Source organism: Strix aluco, chromosome 14, assembly GCF_031877795.1.
Source record: "Strix aluco isolate bStrAlu1 chromosome 14, bStrAlu1.hap1, whole genome shotgun sequence".
NCBI classification, from domain to species: Eukaryota; Metazoa; Chordata; class Aves; order Strigiformes; family Strigidae; genus Strix; species Strix aluco.
In genome coordinates this window covers 5,403,019-5,426,473 of record NC_133944.1, presented here as the reverse complement: position 1 = coordinate 5,426,473, position 23,455 = coordinate 5,403,019, and the positions used below count along the sequence as shown (strand labels likewise).

Sequence of the window (23,455 nt, the reverse complement as noted above, 5' to 3'; positions counted from 1 at the left end):
ACATTTTAGAGTTTTAAAAATAACACATTGAATTCTTTTGTTGTTCTGAAGCACTTCCAGTGATTTTTCCAGGTGTCTTTGGAGCAAAACACATGTATTAGATTTGCCCCCTGGTTGTTGCAGCCTTAAGCAGGCTTGAAAAATGAGCAGTTGTGTCAGGACAGAAGCTGTACTCCTCATTTTGACTATTTTCACTATATTCTCATGTGTTTCTCAAAATGAGAAGTTCTTGATATGGAAACAGGCTGGGCATGCTGTCAGTGAAACTGAGGTTAGATTTAGTGGTGTATGTTTATTATTTGTTAATGTCCTGTGTATATTCACTCAAGAGAAGATTTAGGGTCAGATTTAACTCATGTTTTCCAGATTATCGAGGACAATCCATTAGGCTCTCTGTGTCGTGGCATACTGGTACTCAATACGTACAATGTTGGTATGTATTTTCTGATGCTTACACGTGGACTCCTGAGCTTTCTGTGTTGGGTAGACTCTTTTATGTTCAGCAGGAAAGATCTGAAAAAAACCAAAACAAAACACCACCTTGTATTAATATAGCTAATGCAGTTAATATGATGAAGCTTTATGATACTAACTGTTGCAATAAATCAACACTAACAGCTTGGAAGAAGAACTGTTGGATTTTAGTATAAATTTCTTGCTACTGTGTTGCCTAACAGTGAAAATGCCACAAGGGAAACACAAAAAGTCTTTTGTCTTCATTCTGGAACCCAAGAATCCGGAAGATCCATGTGTTGAGTTTGCAACTGATAAAGTAGAAGAACTCTTTGAATGGTACCAAAGTATCCGTGAAATCACTTGGAAAACTACAGAAGAGGTATTGATAAAAACTCTCCGATCCTGGTTTTTTATAATGTGCTGCTATAAATTTACAATAGGATTTGTCTTTAGCTGCCATACACTGCTAAACCTTGCGAACACATAGTCCTTCACTCTATTGCATATTGCTGTTTGTCTGTTCATGTTACTGATGCTGTGAATCTTGTTCCCTAAACTCTTGGGAATTGTATGTAAATTAGCATTTTATGTAAATTTATGTTAACAGGAGTTTTTCAGCAGAGTACTATCTGTGTTGCACCCTGCACCTCAGTGAAGTGTGCTTAGTAGTACCGAGTAGATACCATGACAATTTTACCTCTGGTTACACTGGTTCAGTCCTAGTGTTACACAGAAGAAACTCAGATATCAAGACTGTTCCATTCAGCGTTGTGAATCCACTAGTCATTATATGTGAAATCTGAGATGCCTTTGCCTAAACTCTTCTTAATCTTGTGTACTAACTCTGCTCTCCAGTGAATGTAGTGGCACTGGTAGGGAGTTGTTTGGCAAATACTTTATTTAATTGTAACTCATGGGCACATTCTGGATTTACCAGATGTTCAACAGTAGTATTTCCAAATCCTTGCCTAAAAATTAAATGGTTCTGCCTAAGTTTAGCTTCTACGCCCCTCTACAAGTACTGCTGCTTAAAGACATTCTTCAGGACTTGCTTTTCTTGTTCTGATGTACTAACTTACCTCCCTGTCATCTTTTCTAGTATTTAAGAAGTCTTTGACATGACCAAAAAGCCCTTACAATGACTGTGCTTAAGTATATTCTTTGTTGCTTTTATTCACTTTTTTTTTGTTAAGTGGGTGATGAATGATGAAAAATGTGTTTCAGTATCATGTTGGCTCATGCTGTTTATCTGTCATCTGGAGTGGTAATGCTCTGAGGGTCATGATAACCCTATTTATAGCAGGCAAGTTGGCGTCTCAAGCAGAGGACTGCAAATTCAGCAAGGGAAGAAGCAACAGGAGCTGTTGACCTATTCTTGGAGGAGAAGAGATATGGTTCTTATGCAAGGCTTTAATTTAGAAATAAAAATGAGAAAAAGAGAAACATGACGTAGAAGAAGTGTCTCTAAATGGAATGTTTTTGGTACAGGAGCTTGGCAGCTTTTTCTCACTCTGTACAGTTAAAGAAGTATTAAACACTCTGTGTTCAAAGGTGCTTTAAAACTAATTTCTATCAGTCAGGTGGCTTTTCTCGCAGTGTGGCCTCTAGAAAGTTCACGTGATAGGCTGCTGTATGGGGAGAGGAGAAAGATGAGGAAAGGCCCTTTTTGCCACTACAGGCTGAATTTTGGGGAAGGAAAAAGCATAGTGAGTCAACATTATGCTACAGTACAATACAGGTTTTTTTATGAGTTCATTTTTGGGCTGTGTCCATTCTATACAATGAGGAAAACTAAGCTTCGTGTATCTTGTCATCTCTGTATAATGCTGACACTTGCCATGCTCCTAGGACTGGTTGTTCATTGCTAGCTCTCCTGCTTGGTTATCACTAGAGGGTTATGTCCAGATGAGCTCATGGTGTCTAGAAGTGGTCCTTTGCTATTTGGAGCTCTGATTACTGTTGAGCAATGTCTGGGAAGCTGTGGTGGATCACTGAGTACAATGAGGTTTATACCGCTTTTTCCCCAAGTTATTTCCAAGTCTAAATGCCATATTCCTCTTTGCTTGTCTTAGGCTTCAATGTATAATCTCTGTTTCAGTGAAACATTCTGGAAACCCGTGGCTCCCTAGCTCTGATTTTTGTTCCTCTTCAGTTTGTCTTGTTGAGGGAATTCTTTTGGAAGACTTCCTAATTGCTGCTGCTTCATAACCTCTTGTACCAAAGCTAATCGCTGTTCAGTTTGGGACTCTTCTAACATGTTTTATCCTGTAATTGCTTATTATGTCTGAAAAGCCTCTAGCCCAAATGTCTCCACTCCACAAGTCTTGCTGATCTCAGTAGTTCCCAATCTCTGGTTGCAGGGGCTGTTGCTGAGCTTCCACAGGGCAGGTGCTTGCAAACACAGAAATAGATAGTGGGTTTATTGCTGATGATGACAAGATTGCACATGATTTTCCATGCATAACGTTATTGGTTTAGTGCACAAATAGAAAATTACAGGAATGATGCTCATAGGGTTTGAATTTAGCTGTTGGAGAGTTACTAACAAAACTTAAATCCTGCTCAGGATTGTAAATAAATAGAGACACTTCACTACCCTTTGCATTTTTTCTGCATACGTTTGCATTTATATGAAGTATAGAGTTGAGAATGTAACTAAAATTGAGTAGAGCCACATTAAAAGAAAAAAAAAATTGTTGCTAGGATTCGGAGTAGGACTGCTCAGGGAAGCACTGAAACACTTGCTTAAGAAAACCCAAACAACACAGCCTGCCCCACTCCCCCCAAGTGCACCCTCAACTAAAATCCAAAACCACTTGGTCAGCCTGTTCTCTGAATTGGATCTTAAAGTACATTACATCTATATAGCTAAAGTATCAGTAGGAATCTGGGCAACAAGGAATGCATCAACTTTGTCATTTCATGAGGGTATGCACTGGAGTTACTGTAGCATAATACTCAGTGTATCTGTAATTTAAAACTTATGTTTTACAGGAGAACAGGAGGAAATACTGGGAAAAGAATCAACTGATTGCTATTGAATTATCTGATCTGGTAATCTACTGCAAGCCAACAAGCAAAACCAAGGACAATTTAGGTATTTGCTTTAATATTACATCTAAATTTTACCCTTTCTACCATCTTTCCAGATGTTAGTTGAAATTTTAGAACTGAAGATAAAATCTATCCTTTCTCAACTGGAAAACAAAGTTCTGCCTCACCCATGCAGTTTTCAGTGGCACTTTGAAATTGCACACTAGGGAACTTGATCAGCTGTCACAAAAAACCTGTCACAAATTTCTAACTAGTCAACTAGAGACACCCTCTTATAGGTGTCTTTCGTGGGGAAGCTCACTAGTTATGTGTCAGTTGACTTTTTTAAAATGAAAAACTCTGGCTGAACACTTGTAAATTGTGTGTAAAACCCTTCAAAATGGATTTGCTGTGCATTATATCATTCTACTGTAAGAACCTGTTTGCTATTTATGTAAGCTATTGGAATGGTATATGGTTTCATAATATAAATGAGAACTGGGGTCTGTGAAGTGCAGGTGTGGAATCTGACACTGAAATACGGACTTCTTATTCCAGTTTTTTGTCATTGCTGTTGGAGAAGCCAGCAAATGTGCCCTTTTTCTTTAAGTTTCTTGCAAACGGTTTTAATAAGCTGTCAGTGTGGTTAAGACATTATAATTATAATCATTGTTTGAGGCACTGGCTAACCCTGGCTCACCCTTCTTTCTCCCCATTTAAACCCAGGAAAAGATGTCTTATTTAAATATGTGTTCTAGTGGTCAGAAGTACATTATTAGCAATGATGAGATGAGAACATGACTATAGACTCTTATCTGCCCTGCTGCAAAGCATGTGGCAAGCAGGCAATTTTAACTTCCAGACTTGATGCTCAACCAATTTGCCATGTCTGCATGAAAACTGTGCCAATTATTGCATTAAAGGACAAAGCAAAACAAAGTAAAACAGAGTGTTAGTAGAAATGCAATATAAATGTCGACTTCTTTCTTCCTTTAGTAACCACTCTTTTTCCTCTCTACCCTTTGTAGAAAATCCTGATTTCAAAGAAATCCGTTCTTTTGTGGAAACCAAGGCAGAGAGCATTGTTAAGCAAAAGCCAGTTGAGTTGTTGAAATACAACCTGAAGGGACTGACACGTGTCTATCCTAAAGGACAGAGGGTTGACTCATCCAATTACGACCCATTTCGCCTCTGGCTTTGTGGCTCCCAGATGGTGGCTCTTAACTTCCAAACTCCAGGTAGTACTTGCTTTAAAAAAGGGTCTAATCCACCTTCCATTTCACCATAAACAAACCCCTTTCTGTCCCCTCTGCCATTCTAGTCACTGTGGCTGTCCTATTTGTTTGTACTTCCCTGCAAGAAGGGATATGCAAGAACTGAAGTTTGGTCTTGAATGTGTGGATAACCTGATAGAGCTGGTCCCCAAAAATCAGTCTCCAAAAGCCCTGTCTTTGGGCCTGACTAGCCCCAAACTCTAAAAGGTTTATTTCACCTTGATCTCTTTGTGATAAATAAGCAGAGATATTTACAGTAAGTTTCAGGTGGATGAACAGTTGTTCAGCCGCAGTGAAGCTGTACTCCACTTTCTGGTAGGGGCCAGCTAGTTTATGACACGTTGATAGGAAACTAATGGTGAATGGAGATGGGTTTATCGGGATTAAAATTGGTGAGAAATGGCCTGTCAGGTTCAGTTACTGAAGGGAACTGAGTCTTCCAACTTACCTTTCTAGCCCTTTCTGATAAAGTGGTGACCAGAAAGAATTACAGAGAATTACATTAGTCTGCTACTTCCTTCACTTTATTCAAATAGGGATCTTCTGTTATGACTGTTTAACTCTCTCCCTAGATAAATACATGCAACTGAACCATGCCTTGTTTTCACTTAATGGACGCACTGGCTATGTTCTGCAGCCAGAAAGCATGCGAAATGAAGAATATGACCCGATGCCAAATGACTCGAAGAGGAAATTGCAGATGATTATGACAGTGAGGGTAAATCTCTTCTGTAAATTGTATTTTTTACAAGTCATAAATATCTATAAAACTAAAAATAAAGCTATTATGTTTCAAAGCAAGATCTGACAGATTGTCAAAATACTGTTTTTAAATGTCAGTGTGTTTGAGAATAAAACTAATTCCACTGGTTCCTGAAAAGAAATACATATCTTTATCATGCTAATGAAGCACATGCTATAGGACTGAAAACAGAATCCTGGGATAATTTTATGTAAGTGCTAATAAAAATTCCAAATGAACTAACTTGCATTTCTAATCTAATGACTTCTCAATAGAAGGGTCCTATTTGAAACTGGTTAGCAGCAGACTAACTAGTTCAGAGATTTCCAGTGTGGAAGAAAGATACTTATAATGAAATATAGAAACTAAGCAGAAAAATAATAAGCTGATCCCCCCCCTTCATCATATTGAGTACACTGTGACTTAATCAGGATGTCATTCTCATTTTTCATGGAGAGATGGGTTTGTCATTTGAAAATTATCCCCTGTTGTCTTTTGGTGCCAAACAGGAATTGAACTTGTTTCTGTTCTCAGTTCCTATACAGTAAGAGATGTCCTTTAAAAATATGTTTTCTGGGGAAGAAGGAACACATTAACTGCTTTTCGCTATAGTTTAGAGAAGAGGTAAAACAGGGGCTATGAATGTAAAGCAGGAATGTCTTAAAATAGATATGTAATAAAGACTGAAGAAAGATAACAAAGCTTATGTTACAGGCCTGGTCTGGAACTGCATATTGTGTGTAATGAATGTCAGCTAAAGTATTTTACAATGAAAATAATTGGGTTGCCCAAACAATGGAAGAGATATTATTATTATTGGCAACGCAGATAGTATGTTTAATTCATGCAAACGTATTCAAGAGAGGGACTGTGTATTTTTGCATGTTGTTCTGGATTTTTTTCCCCCCTCTAGTTCTGTAGGCTACCTTCTGTACAGAAATAACGGTGCCAAGTTTCCTTTGGAGGTGGTTATAATTTAAAGTTGCGTTTGCAGGTTTTAGGTGCTCGTCATCTCCCTAAACCTGGTAGAAGCATTGCCTGTCCCTTTGTAGAGGTAGAAATTTGTGGGGCTGAATATGATAACAACAAATTCAAGACAACAGTTGTGAGTGAGTATCTGTGGTTCTCTGTGTTGTAGGGATATGGTTATCCTTTGAGTGTGCTTAAATAAAGTGAGTAGAGGATGACCATGAAATTATCTTGTCTGTAATTGGCCACCAGCCTATATAGGGAGGAATAAGTTAACTGTTGCTCTGGACTGGTGAGTCATACAATATTATTCATTTGCTTGCCTCAGGGCCAGTTAATTTGAAAAACTTCAATCTATATTAAATTTAGGAAAAAAAGTACTGTTGCAGTTTATAGAAAAAAAAAAAGTCACAATTCTGTTATGTTTTTGCCTATGCATAATTTTGTGTATTTGCATATCTTTAAAAATTGCTGTCTTGAAAGTGCCTCCAACAGTGCTAGTCAGTTCCCAAAAGTCTGGCCCAAATGGGGAGTTACTACTGTGAGATCCAGACTGTGTTTATTTAAACTCAGATTCTAAGACTGGCATCCCCTTGGAGACAGCTTGGGTATATAGGGCTGTAAAGTAGTATAACTTACAACACAGTAGAAGTTTAATCAAAGCTCGTTACTGGTGAGTTCTGGATAAGGGATGTGTGCTTGTGTTTGCATGTGTGTACACAAGCTTCATTTAAGTGCACTGAAATGGAGTAGTATCTCAGCCACTTAATACTTCACCATTTCATATTTCTGGATGCAGCAATGTTCCTCTAGTAGACAAGAGGCTTTGGCTCTAATTGTCCAAACCACTGATACCAGTGGAGCAGAATGTACGTTGTGGCTCTTCAGTACTTCAGAGAAGAGAATTATGATTTTAAGTTTTTGTGGGAAGTGACCGAGACTTTAGAGAGTAAACTTTCTGGCTGTGTCACACATACCAAGTTACTCAGTGTTCTATTAAGGACTGTAAGAATTGGGCCATTGTACATTAGTCTTCCCAGGGCTTTTCATGCTTTTACTCTGATATGGAGCATGAGGTTCATGAATATGAGCAACGAATAGGCTTTTATTCACAAATACATGTCCAAGGAGGTTTTATATGTTTAAATACAAATAATAGCTTTTCTTCATGGATTTCCATCCCTGCCAAGTTTCCTCCTATCTCCCCCACCCAAATAAACAAATACAAACATTCTGAAGCAAGGTTACAACAGGAGACAGATGGTAAATAGGATTTTTGGGCCTTTGTATCCCCAGAAAATGTCCTGGGATATACCCATATGTGAATGAAGTGAAATTATTGCTCCATACTGCAAATGTTTCCTTTTTGTTACAGATGACAATGGCCTTAATCCAGTTTGGGCACCCTGTCCAGAGCAAGTGAAATTTGAAATTTATGATCCAAATCTAGCGTTTCTGCGCTTTGTTGTTTATGAGGAGGATATGTTCAGTGATCCCAATTTCTTAGCACATGCTACTTTTCCTATCAAAGGAATCAAGTCAGGTAAGATCAGTGGGCTAAGTCAGAAAGATGCTGTTCAGCGTTGTTGTATTGTGACTTTGCTCTAACTAGCAGCTACAACATGCTAAAGGACAAGCGCTTTTTTGATCGGAGTTCCTTTAATCCATTGTTTATTAAGATACTGGATGTGTAGTGTATAAGTATTTAAAATAATCCTCTCATCCTTTTGAAATTCCTTTTTTTTAAAACTGAGATAGGAAAGCATGATGTAGAATAATTTGCACTGTGTTTACCACATGCTGCATTTCAGCAACAGGGTTATGTGCTCTGAGTAAAATCTGGGAAGATTTTTTTTTTTCTGTTTTGGTGTCAGTGCATTTGTTTTGTTAATTATCTTGGATGTGGACATATGTAGAGTAAGTCTTCTGCTTTCCTCTACTTCTGGCTTTAGTTTTCAAGAGCATGTGAAATCATGTGTTTCTCAATTTCGCCATTCTTGCCTTTTGCTTCCTTGTTATTGTCACAGTGCAGCATGCTCTCAGCAGCAGAGCATTTGGGCAGTGAAGAATCTGTTAGCCCTCAGGACTGTATGCACCATTTTTGTGATTGCAGATAACCCTTTGCCTTGACTCTAACTGTCCTTTGTATATGTTTCCCATCCCAGGTTTTAGATCAGTTCCTCTCAAGAACGGCTACAGTGAAGATATAGAGTTGGCCTCACTTCTGGTTCACTGTGAAATGCAACAAGTTCTGGTGAGAACCACTGGGGGGTTTTTGTGAACTTAGAGTGTATGTTACCAGTTCTTTGTGGGAACCAGGAAATGAGGATTTAGTTTTCTGTTCTGTGTCTTTGGTACTGGGAAAGACCAATAGTGCAAACTGAGTTACTGTCCCTCTGGGTGGACCGATTACATATGTTAAAAGAAATAATGCACTAACAGAGCCTTGTTACCTCCACTAGTTTTTGCTGTAACAGCATAGTCATTGTCTTGCTCTGTTAACTGACCGATGCCATGCAAAGCCAGCTAAATTCAGCTTTGACTTTGTAGAATAATCTTTCTTAAAGGTCTTACATAAAAAGAAATCACTTCAGGAAGAGAAGATAGTAATTTCTCTCAGTATTTCGTTAAAATAGAAAACCTATCAGGTGAAAGACATATTCTGGTTCCTACAGAAGTGCTAATCTGCTTCTTTTAAGCCTCTCTAAAACACCTAATTGAAGCACTAGTACTTTTAAATGTACAGGGGAAAAAATAATGATGCATCCTTGCTCATGAAGCCAGGTATTAAAGTGGCTGATGTGTGAACAGCATTTGTTGGTGTTCCAAAGGTTGTGCTGTATATGTTGATTTGAAGCAGGATTATTCTCAGACTCTATCTCAATAATATTTTATGTAATTTAAATAAACTGGTGTAGAGGCCATGTAATGAAAATTTAAAGATGTTTCTGGGAAGTGGATATTTCAGGGTGCCTTCCAGTACCATTCAGATTCAGAGGGAAAAAAAAAAGTCCAACTTCTTATTTGTAGTCTCTTACAGCCATTCAGGCTTATGCTGCAGTTCACACCAGTGTACATTATTTTTCCTGATTAAAGCATCAACTTCTGCTAACTGTAAGTCATTACATCTCTGGAGGGATTTGCGCCTGCAGTTGCATACACTGAAATGGAAATTACTGAATTCAGTCTCATTCTTTTTCACAAAGGAGTGGCAGCCTTTTTCAAACATTCTTTATCAAGGTTTCTATAAAGCCACCTTATAACACAGGATGTAAAATGGCTGTGTGTAATGACAGTGTTTGGCAGCCGTGGTAGGTTCCTTCTGTTGACTAGCAAAGGCTCATGCGAGCAGGAGAGGGCTAGAAGGCAAGACCAAGTATGTGTGTGTGTAAACAAGAGAGACCTATGACCTTTGAAGACAACGTTTAAAATGTTCGTATTTCACGGACACAATGATAGAGGAGGCCTGATAAACTGCTACATTTTGGCTTGCTGCCATTGGGAAAACTGGCAGCAACTCACCATTGCCTAATATGTTGAGCATGGACATCACTTGTAGATATATTGTGAATTCCTCCTGCTGTGGTTTCTCTTCAGAAATTCAGATCATTATTTGCCTGGGGCAGGAGTAGCTCTTAAAGTGTTGTTCATAGCAGCAGTATGTCTCCCAATCTGTCAGCACCGAGTCCTTTGACAGTAGCACATTTCGCACTCTTGAAGCCCCTTCTGCTTGTTAAGCCAAATGAAGATGCAGCACAGATCTGTATTTTTACAATGTCTGATGTCTCTCAGTGGTAATGCAGTGGCAGGAGAACTTTCAAAAATTTTCCCTTTTGTTTGGCAGTCTGCAACAAAGCAAGACTTGCCATAGTTAATCAGCTTCTAGAACTTTTGCCAGATCATTCAAGAAGCATGACAAAAGATCAAGGCTGTCTCCGTCTGTTCTTCTGCCCTTTTTAAAAAAATGATGACCCTCCATGAAATTATATAGTTTAATAACAGGCCTGTTTATATACAGAGCCCATCTGCATATTCTTGGAGATTAAATACAAAATTATAAAGGGGAATTACAGATGGCTGTGGAATTTCTCAGGATTAGAGAAGCAAGAATGTTGTAGACGTAAGCACACACATTTGTGAAGTATTATATGGGACCTTATGCTGTTTCTGTTGAAGTTAATTGGGTTTTTTGATACTGTAGAAATTGTACTATACTGAGGATCTTGTTACATTTAGAAGCATGTCTTATTTGCTTCAGAAAGTGTGTGTATCTCTTCAGCATTTTCTGATTACAGTCAGCCTTGATGGTGTATATGTTTTTAAGATAAAGATTGAAGTGGACATTCTTAAATGGGGTTTTAAAGTCTAGCTTTGTGGATACATTTATTTACAACAACAAATAGTAGTACGTGTGCATCTTGATGATTACACCTGCAAATTGGTAATTGGCAATCTGCTTTTCCCTTTATGATTTGGGAATACAAAGTTTCCTTCCCCTTTAAAAAAAAGAAAAAAGAAAAGAAAAAATACATTAACAATCTTAATCAGTAACATAGTGCTGAGGCTGTTTCAGTTGCTTCAACCCCTACCTGGGTAGGAATGTGTTTTGGGAGGCAAAAGAAGGTTTAGGAAAGGATCTAGTTGCCCTAACTGAAACCCCTTGGATATGTTGCTAACCTATCAATTTTTCTAGATCTCAACTGATTGCAGAAAGAGGCATTCTTATTAGTATGCCACCTCTGAAAATGTTTGGATTTATTACATTTATTGATTGCATGTCATTTCTTGTAGGATGAGTATCTTGTTTTGCTGCTGATGTGAAAATTAAGACTTCAGCCCTGCCAGTACTATTCCCCACTAGTAACTCTATAAAGGAGACAGCTTTTGCAACCAAAGTTTTAAAGTATTGTATAATTTGAAGTAATAAAGGGAATCATGATGATTATTTTATGCTTGTGGAATATTTTGAGACCTTCTACTGTGGGCTGCATATAACAGCAGAAACTCAGACTGCTGCAAATTATTCTTTAAATACTTAGTTCTTCTGCAACTATTGAATTGCCATAGCTCCATAGAAACACAGGATCCATCCTTCTTTATTGATCATCTGAGTACTTACTTAGGGGCCCTATTTACTAGTCAGTATTTTCACCTTTAGTCTAGATTTCAATAGGAAAGCACCAGGATTGGTAGTATGTTGCATAATACACAAGTATGATGGAACAGTAAAAAATTAAACTTTTAAAAAAAGTATTTTTAAACCAGTTATAATCTGATAACCCATTGTGATATACCATTTGCTGTCCTTTCCTCAACAGACTGCCATGTTTTATTAGAGAAAAATATTCTACTAGAAGTGCTTAGATATACACATTTAATGACTTCTGCTGGAATGTTCCTGATGCCCCCGTGAAAGGATATGGCTGTTCATACTGTGAGGCTGAGGGGTTTTTTAGTATTTTCTTAGTTAGTTTATTTCTGTAAACATTCCAGAAACATCTTTTAAAACTAATTTTATAAAACATTCTATAAAGCTAACAGAATGTGTTTAGGAAAACAAAATAATTCCCCAAGCTATGTTGATTCTGTGTCATTTTGGGTATGTGTCTTACAAGTTACGTTGATTACCAATGTTCTTTTGAAGGAAAGTGAAGAAGAGCTTTATTCCTCATGTCGGCAACTTCGAAAGCGCCAGGAGGAGCTTAATAACCAGCTGTTCCTTTATGACACCCATATGAATTTAAGGAATCCTAACAGAGATGCTATATTAAAAGAATTCAGTGTGAATGAGCACAAACTACAGATATATCAAGAGACATGCAACCGCAGGTGGGTTGATAATCATTCTCCTTTCCATGACAGCTTTATCTAGACATGATTTATGGTAAGGAAATCTCAGATTTTTCAAAACGAGCATCTAAAGAGTGGGGAGGGTAGAATGAGCATATCTGAAGCAAGGAAGGGCTGCAGTGAAGCAAGGCTGGGCTGCAAGCCACTAGAGGCCAGCAGATGCTGGGAAATGTCTGCTCAGTGAAATCTTAGTTTCAGTGATCACAGTGAAACATGTAATCCTGTGAGTTTATATTCCTCTCTTCTCCTTCTTTCCATGAGGAAAGCCTGGAAGTTGTATATACTTCAAATAAATAAATTGCCTCACTCCATCTACACTATCAAAGTTATGTCCCTGGAAATGCTGTTAGCATGTTAGATATGTGGGAACAGAAGGTGCTTCCAGATACACAAACCACGAAAGATAAAAACAGTATTGAGTTGAAACAGCATAGAATTGTCAGTTAAGTGTCAGTACATTATCCAAAGCTTAGGGGAAGGATCTTTCTCCTTTGCTGCCACCTTTGGGCTGGGTGTGAGGGAGACAGACAGTACCAGGAGGATGTCTTGAGTAGGTCTCAGGATGGGATAGGAGGAAGACTTTTCTTTAAATATTTTTACCCTTTTTTGTGTGTTGAACAGCTATATGAATCACTGGTTTACTCCCATTTATTGAGGAAAAAAATAGCGATGCTTGTTGCTAATACATTACTCACTGTTCATATCTCAGTAAATTGAACTTGGTAGGCTGTTTTCCTCTGAGAAATTCCTAGTAGACTTGACTTTTTCCTTTTATTTTCCCTTAAGATTAAAGGAGAAGAAAGTCAGTAACAGCAAGTTCTACTCTTAAAGCAATCATTCTTTGATGCGTACTTGGTGGTGCAATTCAGGAAGAGATATTCATTTATCCTGGCCATCCTACTCAATGACGGTCTCATCAGACTGCGTGACTGGCAGAAGAGGAGGAGGAAAGATGGGTTTCCTTAATAATTTCTTGTTAAAAGAAAAACTGTTTTAATTTCTAATAATTTATATTCTGTCCAAACCATACCCTCTGTGCAGGCCAGACCTTCTATGTATTCAAGATTTTAAAAATTTGAGTGCATGTAGTTGGATAGACCTCACTTCAGTTATCAATACCTGAAGTACAAGTATAAATCATCTACTGAATTTGTGTACACAGGCTATAGATAAGACATTCACAATAATTTGCATGCATGGAATCACACCACTTTAACAACCTGTCTCCTTAAGATTAACTGGTAGTGAGTTTTTAATTTATTACATGCTGTAAAAGCACTTCTACACCAGCATTGTCATGTCATGTGTGTTACAGTGCCCAAGGCAGCACATTGTACTTCTGATACTGCATAAAGTATTTTGGGCAGCTGATAGCTCATACTGTATTGTCTCTTGTTAAAAGTTTTCTGTTACATTTTTGAGAACTAGATAATATGTTAATTTTGTTGAAACCAAATATTTTCTGTGACTGTAGTTGTGTTTTTCCTGTTGAACTCTCTGTAAAGGTTTAAGAAAGGAACAATGTGTGAACCTGTATTCATAGCCCCTGTGAACCTGTGTTCACAACCTCAACGCACTGGTCGAAAAGTTTTAAGATATGCGGTAGGAAGTATCTGTCTGCAGAATGGAAAGGTATTTCAAATTCTGAAAAGCATTTACTTTGGTATACTATTTTGCAAACCCTTTCAGCTGTTAATGTGCTTAGAAACAAATTTTTTAATGAATTGTCCATTTTTAATCTTGCAATCCTACTTAGACGATAGCGTCAAATTGAGTGTTCTGTAAATGTAGACTTTTTTCCAAAGATATATCTAATTCAAGAATGATAGTATGCACAAATATAGAGGTACATTGTTGTTACGGCTTTAATGAAATGAAGAACATGGAGCTACAGTTAGATTAGCAAATGTGTTTTCCTCCCAGAGCAGAACTGAAGTCCTTCAATGGCGTATTTAACACCAGTTGTTGTAATCTGTGTTTGTGTTGGTTCTTTGTGCTAGCACTATGTTATTACTACCAAATTCCTAGTTGCTTTATCTTGACATGGGTGGAGTTGTGCTACCTGTATGCTTGACTTTAACTTTCAGATGTGTGCAGAGGAGTTAAGATTTTCTAAGTGACTGCCTGAGGCATAAAATGCTGCATACATAGTGCTGTATTTCTGATCACAGAAAACTTGCATGGATTTGGGATTCATAGCCTGATGAAGCTGCCTCAGCAATTTTCAGTTTCTCTTGCTCCCCACGCTATGACTTCTGTTGCTTCAAGAGGCACTTAATTGATGTCATTGTGCATTCACAGATGATGGTTTGAGGAACCCCAGTGAGGTTTTAGTTATTCTGTAAAGACAGTCTTGTCTTGAAGATGAAAGTGCTATAATAGTGTGTCCCACAACAGGGTGGCTTCTGTAAAGTTTTTATTATAAAGAAATTAATTACTAATCACCCAACTGGAAAAGAGAACAAAGTTAAAGACAATTCTCTGTTTTTCTTCCTCCTGCCTGAAATCTCTTCAGTACCTAGTTGTGATTGACCTGTTTAAGAATTAGATGGGAGCAAACCCCCCTCAAACAAAGAAAAAAAATCACATCAACTGTGGATTTGGGAGGTGGAACTGTAACCTAGACTGCTGTGTAAAGCTGGGCTTATTTGCAGTGTCCAGGTGTAATGGGATGATCCAGTTTCTGGTCCTTGAGGTGGAGGACCTTTGGCACATGTGCATTTTGTAGCATGTTCCAGGATGTGGTTAGTTTGTCATATGATCAGTCCCTGTGCTATATATTTCATTCAACAACCTCCATGATTCCCATTTAATGGAACATTGTGTTGTCAGTGTCGATCAGACAACGTGGCCCAAAGCCTTGTCTGGAAGGTCCTGAGGTTGTTGCTACAGGTGGAAGAGGATTTATAGGCAGCTGAGTACCAGCTAGGTTTGGACTGATCACAAAAAATAGGAGACTACAAGATGCTAGGGCTTAGGGAGATCAAACCCTAGAGCTCAAGGCGGTTGCTGTGGTGGGGTTTGTGTTCCATTTTTGTGGGGACTTTTGGTTTTTTTTAAGCTCAGTTCCAGAGCAGACATAACCAAATTGCCTATCTGTCCTGGCTTCTTTTGTTGATGTGTATATCCCTGATACAGGAATACACAGCCATTGTGTGATGAACACAGGAGTTCCTTGTGCTGCTGCTGTGCAAATATTTAAGAATTAGGACACTTTATAGTCCTTTGAAAAGTCCTGTGCACATTCTCTACACATACATGATGTCAAAAGTTATGAGGCGCTCCTTCACTGTTTATGAAAATGCATTTCATTTTACAGTAAGACTTTTCCCCAGAGTAAAATGTTACACTGTATTCAGAAGGAAAATACTGCATTGACTGTTTTGTTGTCTTGCAAGTGATAGGCAAGGCTATATATTAACTCTTCTCTTGTTTTTTGCATTCTGTGTTTTAACAGCAAAACCTCACCTCTTGATTCCTTGTCAGGGCAGACCCTAGCAACTTTTTCACAGTTGCAACTGTTTTAATATGAAAGTAGGTTTGAATGTGTGTGCTAATTTTATAATCTAGGAGGAAAAACATTTATAAGTTTTTTTGAAGTTAACAATATCTGTGAAATTGTTATATTCTTATAGAAACTGTTTTAAATCCTTAAAATAACTTATTTTTAATAAATAATTTTTGATATCTCAGCAGTGATGTGAATGATGCCAGATGCATGCTTCTTTGTTTAAGCATTGCTTATTGAATTTCGTGAACTTTGCCAGTCATTTGAGGCAGTATGAGAGTTCTTACGGAAAAGTGGTCTGCTGGTGTATTATGGTGTGTTCTGCTACAGGTTAGGGGAAGGGCATTTCTGTGTTTTTAAGATGAACTGACTTATTGATTGTTTCCATAGACGTGGTTATTGTTGCACTTCATCTGGCTGCAAACAAGCAGGGCAGAAGGAAAAGGTCAAAGATCATGTTTAACTTGCAACCTCTAACCGACCTTTTTCAGTGATAGGTAGGTATAAACCTCAGCCCTAGTGAGCATCAGGTTTGGATTAACTCAAACAATAAAGTCTGAACAAGGCAAAGGTGAGTTTGTAGTAATTTGGAAGCACAGTAATCTAGATGTTCACCATAAAATTATATCAGCATTATTTCTGCCCGTAAAGTCACCTTAATTGCATAGGCAGAAGTGCTGCTGGGTGTATGAGCACTGTCTTTATGTTGTGATTTTTTTCATTGTTGGGAGTCTTGGGAACAAAATTTTTCTCAGTCTTTTGATAAAAATTATATACATATTGAGCAGGAATCAGTATGAGGTATCTGCAGCCTAGGTCTTGTGAAGGGTCATTAGATGAGCCAAATGGTCTTTATCACCTTTTAATTTATGACTATTGGTATGCACGAGTTCTGAAGTCCAAAAAATTGCTTCATTCAGGTGTTTCGTTGCCTATGTTCTCACTTTTTTCCACCCCAATGCAAATTTCTCTGTTGCAAATATTTTTTGTTTTGTTTTGCAGTTCTCAAACTAACCTAAGTGGTGAGATGGCATTAGCTATGTACCAAAGATAACATTGATTTACTCAGCTATTCATGCAGAGGTAGTAATAACAAATAAAAAACAGCAAGAAGGAGAGAGCATTCTCATTGTAAAATAGTTAAAATAGAGCATCTGTGACTGGCTTTATACATACATAATTTTTAAGCAATTGTAAAGTATCTCCTTAAGCCACAGATTTCCTGTTTTCATTTTTGAAAAAGTATCCTTCCCCTCTTCTGTAGTCAGGACTTTGCTTCTTTTACTAGATGAAGCTGAATGACAGGGAATTAATGAATGTACTAGTACACTGGTGGTGAGGTCCAGGGTAGCCATTGCCAAGCAGCTGCCTATTTCTCCTAATGAGTACCTGATTTAGTACCCTGTGCTGAAGCAGAAGTCCTGGGCCGTTAGGACAAAATAATGCCTCCTATTCTGTTATCAGTGAAAAGTTCTGCCCTTGACTCCAGACAGATGAGAAGGTTCATGTGTTGAGCTCAGCTTCTGCAGTTCTGGTATTCATTGGGTTTGTGGGTTTTTTTTTTTCTTCTCAGGAGCTTCCCCTTCTGTTGTACCTAAAAAGCTATCCAGGGCTTTAACCTCAGCCTGTATTAACAGTGTGGAGTTAGGCTTCATGAGTTTAGGACCCTTTCATGGATTTTCCCACCAACCCCACCATGGAGATAATTATGAATGGCAGTAGCTGAGTCTTGCTAATAAAAAGATCAGAAATAGCAGAAGAAATTTCTCTGGGGCACAGGAGTTATGTTCCATATCTTAAAAAGATCTTTTTACAAGACTTAGCATGAAATACTGATACTATAGTTCTGCAGAACAGGCTTGTGCAATTTCTTGTACATTTTGGTTTTGTCAGTTGCTTCTGCTGACATTAAAATTTCTTCATCTATTTCTGATAACATTGTGTCAAAACCAGAGAACTTAAAAGGGGAAAATAACTAAGTGGTTTTTCCTTGAAAAAACAGGGCCTCTTGGAAAGAGAACAGCAGTCCAATGCTTTCATGAGGTCATGACTGTCTTTTTTTTTCTTCATTAAAAAAAGGTTTCTTCTTTCTGCAGACTATGATGATGTATATTAATAACGTCTGGAAAGTGGCCCTTCTGCCATCAGCACTCTGTTGGGGACACACAAGCCCTTTATAAAGGAGTGCAAGACTGCTACACAAACAACAGTGCCCCAGGCCCCCTCAATTTATTTGCTATTATAGGGGAAAAAAAAAAAAAGTAGTTCTCTCTTGAGCTGTCCCTCAAGCTAAGTATTACATTCAGTTTCTTTCATGGTGTACACACTGATAGAGGAATGAAGGAGGAGGAAAGTCAGATTTCAAGCAAAACAAAACATGTAGTTATCAATAGTTGTGTTTTTTTTTTTTTTAAAAAGGTAAACTCAGGAAAAGAACATTAAAAAAATAATGTTGTCTTCAGTCATTGTTTACTACAAAAATCTCCATCTTCTAAACACGGGTGGCAGTGGACTTTTAGCATGGTTTCACTATTTAGGCATTTTGGTTTTCTGAGAATCCTTTAACAACACAGTAGAACTACTGTCTGTCTCTTCCTTTTCACTTCCCCATTTAAATCACAGTAATTTAACAGAACTGAAGTAACTGGAACTTACACAAAATTTAGATCAGTGTAGCTTCAGCTATTAAAATGGAAAGACTAAAGTTTAAAGAGAAGTGCGAACTTTCTGAAGGACTGTCCTTTCATCAAGAAGTACTGCAACTAATACTGATGGGTTAAGGGAAAATAACTTTGTGATTTAACATTTTCATGTGAAGTTTCTCAGTATCTCTTCCTGTATTAAACTGACAGAGATGAGGGAGTTGCTAGAGACAGTAGTGACCTGTACTTAACCAGGTCTTACTTTCTGTTCTTAAAAATTCACAAAATTATGAGTTTCATTGTATCAAGTGTTTATCATTGTACTACAAAGGTGAAGTTCTATTGAAATGGTGTCAGGTGTTAAATATTATTAAAGACTAAAAATGTTTTATAAACAGTGGAACATGAATGTGATCACTTAGCAAATGTCTTTGATGGATTATTTGTTTAACCACTCAATAATGCTGGGAAAAATCATAGGTCTTATTTATGAATGCACTTTAGCTAGCTCATTCATTTTAAAGAGGCATATTTTACTGTTAGAAAAATCTACAAATCTGTGCTGCTTCAAGCACTTTGCTATAACTTAGATTAACCATTGTGCATTTTCCAGAAATGTCATTAGATATCACAGAGTTGACTCAGAAAAGCATACCAGAATGTATTCATTAAAAAAAACCCCAAAACATTTATTTATTTCTAGCAGTTTATCAGTTAATCTTGGTTAGGCATATATACATCCAGTCTGGAAAGCAGAATTTGGTTTTGGAATGTGATCAAAGAATAAGTTTATTCTCCTCTGGATCATGTAGCACAAACTTTTTAGGAATAAAGGGCAGGGATCAAGAGTGTATAATCCCATCAGGGAGGAAGAAGGGTCAGTCTAAGGACATTTGTACATGTACACTGTAGTGTGCTGTTGTACCTGAAAATAAAATGCTGTTTGCAGTAATACTGAGCTTCATCTTGTTAGTGTTCTGATCAATTTTACATTGAAGAGGAACTATGTATAAAAATCACACCTTTTTACTCAGCTTTGCATTCCTCAGGGATAAAACTGTTAAAGGTATTGACCTGAATGACAAAAATACGTATTTTCTTGGGGGTTTTTTGTGTTACCTGTCTGTCAAAACCAAGAGTACTCGTAGAACCCAACTAAATTCTGTCCTCCATATTCAGTGTCCTCCATATTCAGTGTTTCAGAGTGAAAATGTAACTGCGGATGGAAACCATGAGACTGTCACAGCAATCAGCAGCAACAGCAATCCTCCATCCCTTACAAGATGCATAATGGTGTACTTTCTCGGCTTTGGTCCACATCCCTGAGATCTAAACCACTCAACCACTTCATTCAGGCTGTACTGCTGAGGCTCATACCCCAGCTCTTTTCTGGCCTTCTCCATACTAAAATAATGTGTGACGCCAGTTTTGTAAACCTCTGTGCGAGTGAGGAGAGGCTGAAAATTATAAATGTGTCCCACAAGAAAATGAACTACTTCAGTAAGGAATGCAAAAAAATAGACAAGGGAGAGAGGAAGACGACAGGTTGGGAACTTGTAACCTAAACCTTCCACTAATGGTCGGAAAAATTCAAAGTTATTTACAGGCCTGCCATCTGAAATAAAATAGGCTTGGCCTGCAGCTATGTGCTTTTTGTTGGCTTTGAGGGCCTCAGATGCAAGGATATGAGCCTGAACGAGATTGTCTACATGTACAAATTCTACTAAACTAAGAGGATCTCCATATACAAACTTAAACAGTCCCCTTTCGATGTAACTAACTATTCTTGGAAGATGTCTTTGCTCTCCAGGCCCATAGATGCCTGCAGGTCGGAGAGCACAAGTCCTTAATACACCTTTCCCATTTCCAAGCTCAGCACCATTTGCCTCCAGCACCTTCATTTCAGCTAAAGATTTGGTCCGGGAGTAGTGATCTGGATGAAGGTGAAGAGGTAGGTAAGGCAGAGATTCATCCCCATTTTCTATAATCTGGCCTCCAAATATCACGTTATATGTACTTGTATAAACCAGACTTGACACTCCTGTGCTCTTGCAGGCTTGGATGACATTTTCTGTTCCTTTCACGTTAACATTTTCTATAAGTTTTCGGTTCAGCTGCTCCCTGCCAGACATTCCATAGGAAGCAATATGGAATACACAGATTACATCTCTAAGAGCCTCTTCCACTTCAGACAGGCAACAGACATCCCCTTGCATGAACTTTATTCCCTCTGGCACGGTTTGAAGCGGCTTCACGACATCAAAGAGAATCACATCAACTCCCTTTTGGTATATGGCACAACCTAAACTAAAACATGATAGAAACCGTATGTTAGCATGCATAGCATAATGATGCAGGAAAGATTTCACCTGGAGGCAAGAGAAGACTATTAACTATTTTAATACTGTTGTGGTTTTTTTCTGATGGGAGTCTTTTAAATATTCAGCCATCTACTGTGGGGAAGATTCAACTGTGATACTTTAGGTATGAACTAATTTCTTGGGCTCCATCAATACTTTGGAGAAAAAAAGAAATGGGAAGAGGCAGAACTGCTGTAAAGCAAAATTCAGAACAGAAATAACTGAAGTGATTTCAGCAGCCTTTTGGAAGAAACCAGCTTCTGTCCACTACAGATCAGCAGTAGCAAACCTTTCAGATGTAAAACTGTAGCCAAATAGTTTTTAAAAAGAGAAGTCTTACTGTTTTATTACAGCTTTTGTGTCATCCCAATTCTGTCAGAACAACAGGGTGGTCTTTGCTGTTGTGTTTGAAATTTATGGAGAAGAGGAACGAGCAAGATGCTTCTAAGCTGGTATGACTACTTTGCCACGTGTCTACATTTTACTCCAAGTCACAGGTATAAACACGGCTACTGAGACAAAGTGTAAGTCTGGTATTCCTCTCCCCCTTTCCTACAGCTGTTGTATTTCTATAGCGCTTAAAGGAGACAGTGGAGGAAAAAGCCACAGAAGTCAGACAGGTATTTTCTGAGACTTTACCCCCCCCCACCACTTGAAATTTACTTTTTGGTCATGACTGTAATCTCTCACCTATATAATCAGTTATGACTCTGAAGGTACTCTATAAGATAGTCTAGGGCTCAAAATAAGTTTTTTTTTTCTTTACATGGCCTGTGCAGAGCCACCTACAGTAAGGGGAAATGGATTTCATTGAAATATGTACCTTATTAAAAATTCTAATCTTAAAACATCACTGTCCATAAAAATAAATATATTTTTGACAGTAAAGAGAATCTGGAGTATTTAATCTACATAGCCAAGGTTCTGTGTAACTATTTGCAGGCCATGGCCTACTGTCAAAAGAAAGATCTGCATACAGGTGTAGGCTTGCTCTTCAGAGTAGGCTGAAAGATGATGAATTTGTAAAATTCCCATTTTACAAAGGTGACCAGGCAGGTAATACAGAACAACATATCTACTTAAAACGCGGAAACATAATAACATGTTTGTTTAAAACTGAGGTCTGAGATAAATCAGAGGGGATGAACAGGAGCAGGCATCTTAGGCCCACAGTTTTCCCTCTTACAGATGGGTTTTGTTGCCTTACCAGCAGCAATCTTTTGCATTTATTCTTGTATGTAATAATGATTTAATGCACTAACCGGAAGCCAAAATAACCACCTCCTCCAGTAATGAGGACTGTTTCCTTGGCACTATTTTCTGGTTCCATCCTCTTTCCTTTGGCACTATTTAAGGAAATTGACCTATAAAACACATTGTAAATATACACATTAAAATCCATCCAAGTTCTAATGTCAGTACACATTCAGTTATTCACAGATCTATTTCATGTTTTAATTCAAGCCCTTAATTTCACCATCTGCTAGGTGAGGCAGAACCACATTCTGCCCTGGTATTCCTCAAAAGAGAGGTTACAGTCAGAAAGAAAAAGCAAAATTATTGCTGTCGTTACGAAAAGGTGGAAAGTCTTCAACTTCCCTCCCCGGGCCTTGTTCTGCGGCTATTCCGCGTACACCGACTGCAGGCACGGTACGGGCGGACCCGGGTCCCCTCGGCACAGCCACCCGCACCGGGCCCGGCCCAGGCCCGCCGGGGCCCTCTCAGAAATGACCTGCAGGGAGCGCAGAGCTACGCCGAGGAGCCCCCGCGGGCGGGAAGGGGGCTCAGGACAACGGCCCGCCCGTACCTGCTCTGCCGCCCGCCGCCGCCTCGGAGCGCCGCGCCGCTGCCGTGAGGGCGCCGCTGGGCTCCACGGGAAATGGAGTCTCGGGGGGCGGCTGCCGAGAGACAAGATGGCGGCGGGGGCGGTGTGGGCGGGAGGCGCGCTCCGCGGAGAAGGCACTCGGTCGGTGTTGGATTTTGTCCCGGTGGACGTCGGTTAGTTGGAGTTTGCCGTGTTGTGTCAATTTGTGTGCCTGGAAGATGCTGCTTTTCCCCTTCCCATCCCCAGCAACTCTCGACTAGAGCTTGCCTCACAGCCTGAGGCACTTTAAAGTAGTGAATCTCCAGTTGTCTTTGGAATCTGAGCCCTTTCCAGTTGTGTCACAGTCTGATATTTGTACTTTTCCCACAGCGTGTGCCTACAAGTATCAGCCCAGGGACATGAGGCTCTGCAGAGATCTGGGATGTTTGAGAGAGGGTCCTTGTGCCTAAAGAGCCCTTTAGCCTTGGGTGTCTTGGGCGGACAGTTTCAGGCCTCATTGCCGAACAATGATAGGAAGATACCACAGTCACCTTTGAATAACCCACCATGTCTGGGAGAGCTGTAGTCTTGCAGCATCCTGGGGCCATGAACGTGGCTGTCCCATGTCCTGCTGCATCCATTGCAAGCCTGTACCACGTATCATGCTAAGTCAAGTCTGCTGCGCCTTATGCAGAGGCTGAAATGTTTCTGGCAGTGAGAAAACAATGCACGGTGCAGACTGGCTGCAGCAGAATTGCTCCCTAGTTAAGCATCAGCAATCCACTGTAAGCTGTCTGCAAGAGAGAGCCGTAATAGG

General features: G+C 38.9%; 2 protein-coding genes across 4 annotated transcripts in view; one reads left to right on the top strand and one right to left on the bottom strand.

The window, feature by feature from the left end:
• PLCG2 (phospholipase C gamma 2) overlaps positions 1 to 18,888 on the top strand; it is a 69,616-nt gene extending 50,728 nt beyond the window's left edge. The window contains exons 24-33 of one of the 3 annotated variants that reach the window (XM_074839311.1): positions 367 to 433; positions 678 to 835; positions 3,451 to 3,553; positions 4,518 to 4,727; positions 5,336 to 5,481; positions 6,500 to 6,614; positions 7,850 to 8,017; positions 8,640 to 8,728; positions 12,119 to 12,303; positions 13,111 to 18,888. In XM_074839311.1, coding sequence (XP_074695412.1) covers positions 367 to 433; positions 678 to 835; positions 3,451 to 3,553; positions 4,518 to 4,727; positions 5,336 to 5,481; positions 6,500 to 6,614; positions 7,850 to 8,017; positions 8,640 to 8,728; positions 12,119 to 12,303; positions 13,111 to 13,153 — 1,284 coding nt within the window. In that variant the 3' untranslated portion in view covers positions 13,154 to 18,888. Of the gene's footprint in view, positions 1 to 366; positions 434 to 677; positions 836 to 3,450; positions 3,554 to 4,517; positions 4,728 to 5,335; positions 5,482 to 6,499; positions 6,615 to 7,849; positions 8,018 to 8,639; positions 8,729 to 12,118; positions 12,304 to 13,110 lie in introns of those variants that run through there. The other 2 variants (XM_074839312.1, XR_012625070.1) reach the window with 2 other exon arrangements.
• A 344-nt stretch (positions 18,889 to 19,232) lies between these two features.
• On the bottom strand, positions 19,233 to 22,194 carry SDR42E1 (short chain dehydrogenase/reductase family 42E, member 1). Its single transcript, XM_074839313.1, has 2 exons — positions 22,097 to 22,194; positions 19,233 to 20,781 (listed from the first exon to the last, which is right to left on the bottom strand). The coding sequence occupies exons 1-2, from the start codon at positions 22,162 to 22,164 to the stop codon at positions 19,674 to 19,676; spliced, it is 1,176 nt and encodes a 391-aa protein (XP_074695414.1). The 5' UTR covers positions 22,165 to 22,194; the 3' UTR covers positions 19,233 to 19,673.
• Positions 22,195 to 23,455: the final 1,261 nt, after the last annotated feature.

What these genes read in the sequence shown, in the direction of transcription:
- SDR42E1 (XM_074839313.1), bottom strand. Translation starts at nt 22,164, where the DNA reads ATGGAACCAGAAAATAGTGCCAAGGAAACAGTCCTCATTACTGGAGGA. An exon ending in GGTGGTTATTTTGGCTTCCG is followed by an intron (nt 20,782 to 22,096) that starts GTTAGTGCATTA and finishes ATCATGTTTTAG; the next exon opens with TTTAGGTTGTGCCATATACC.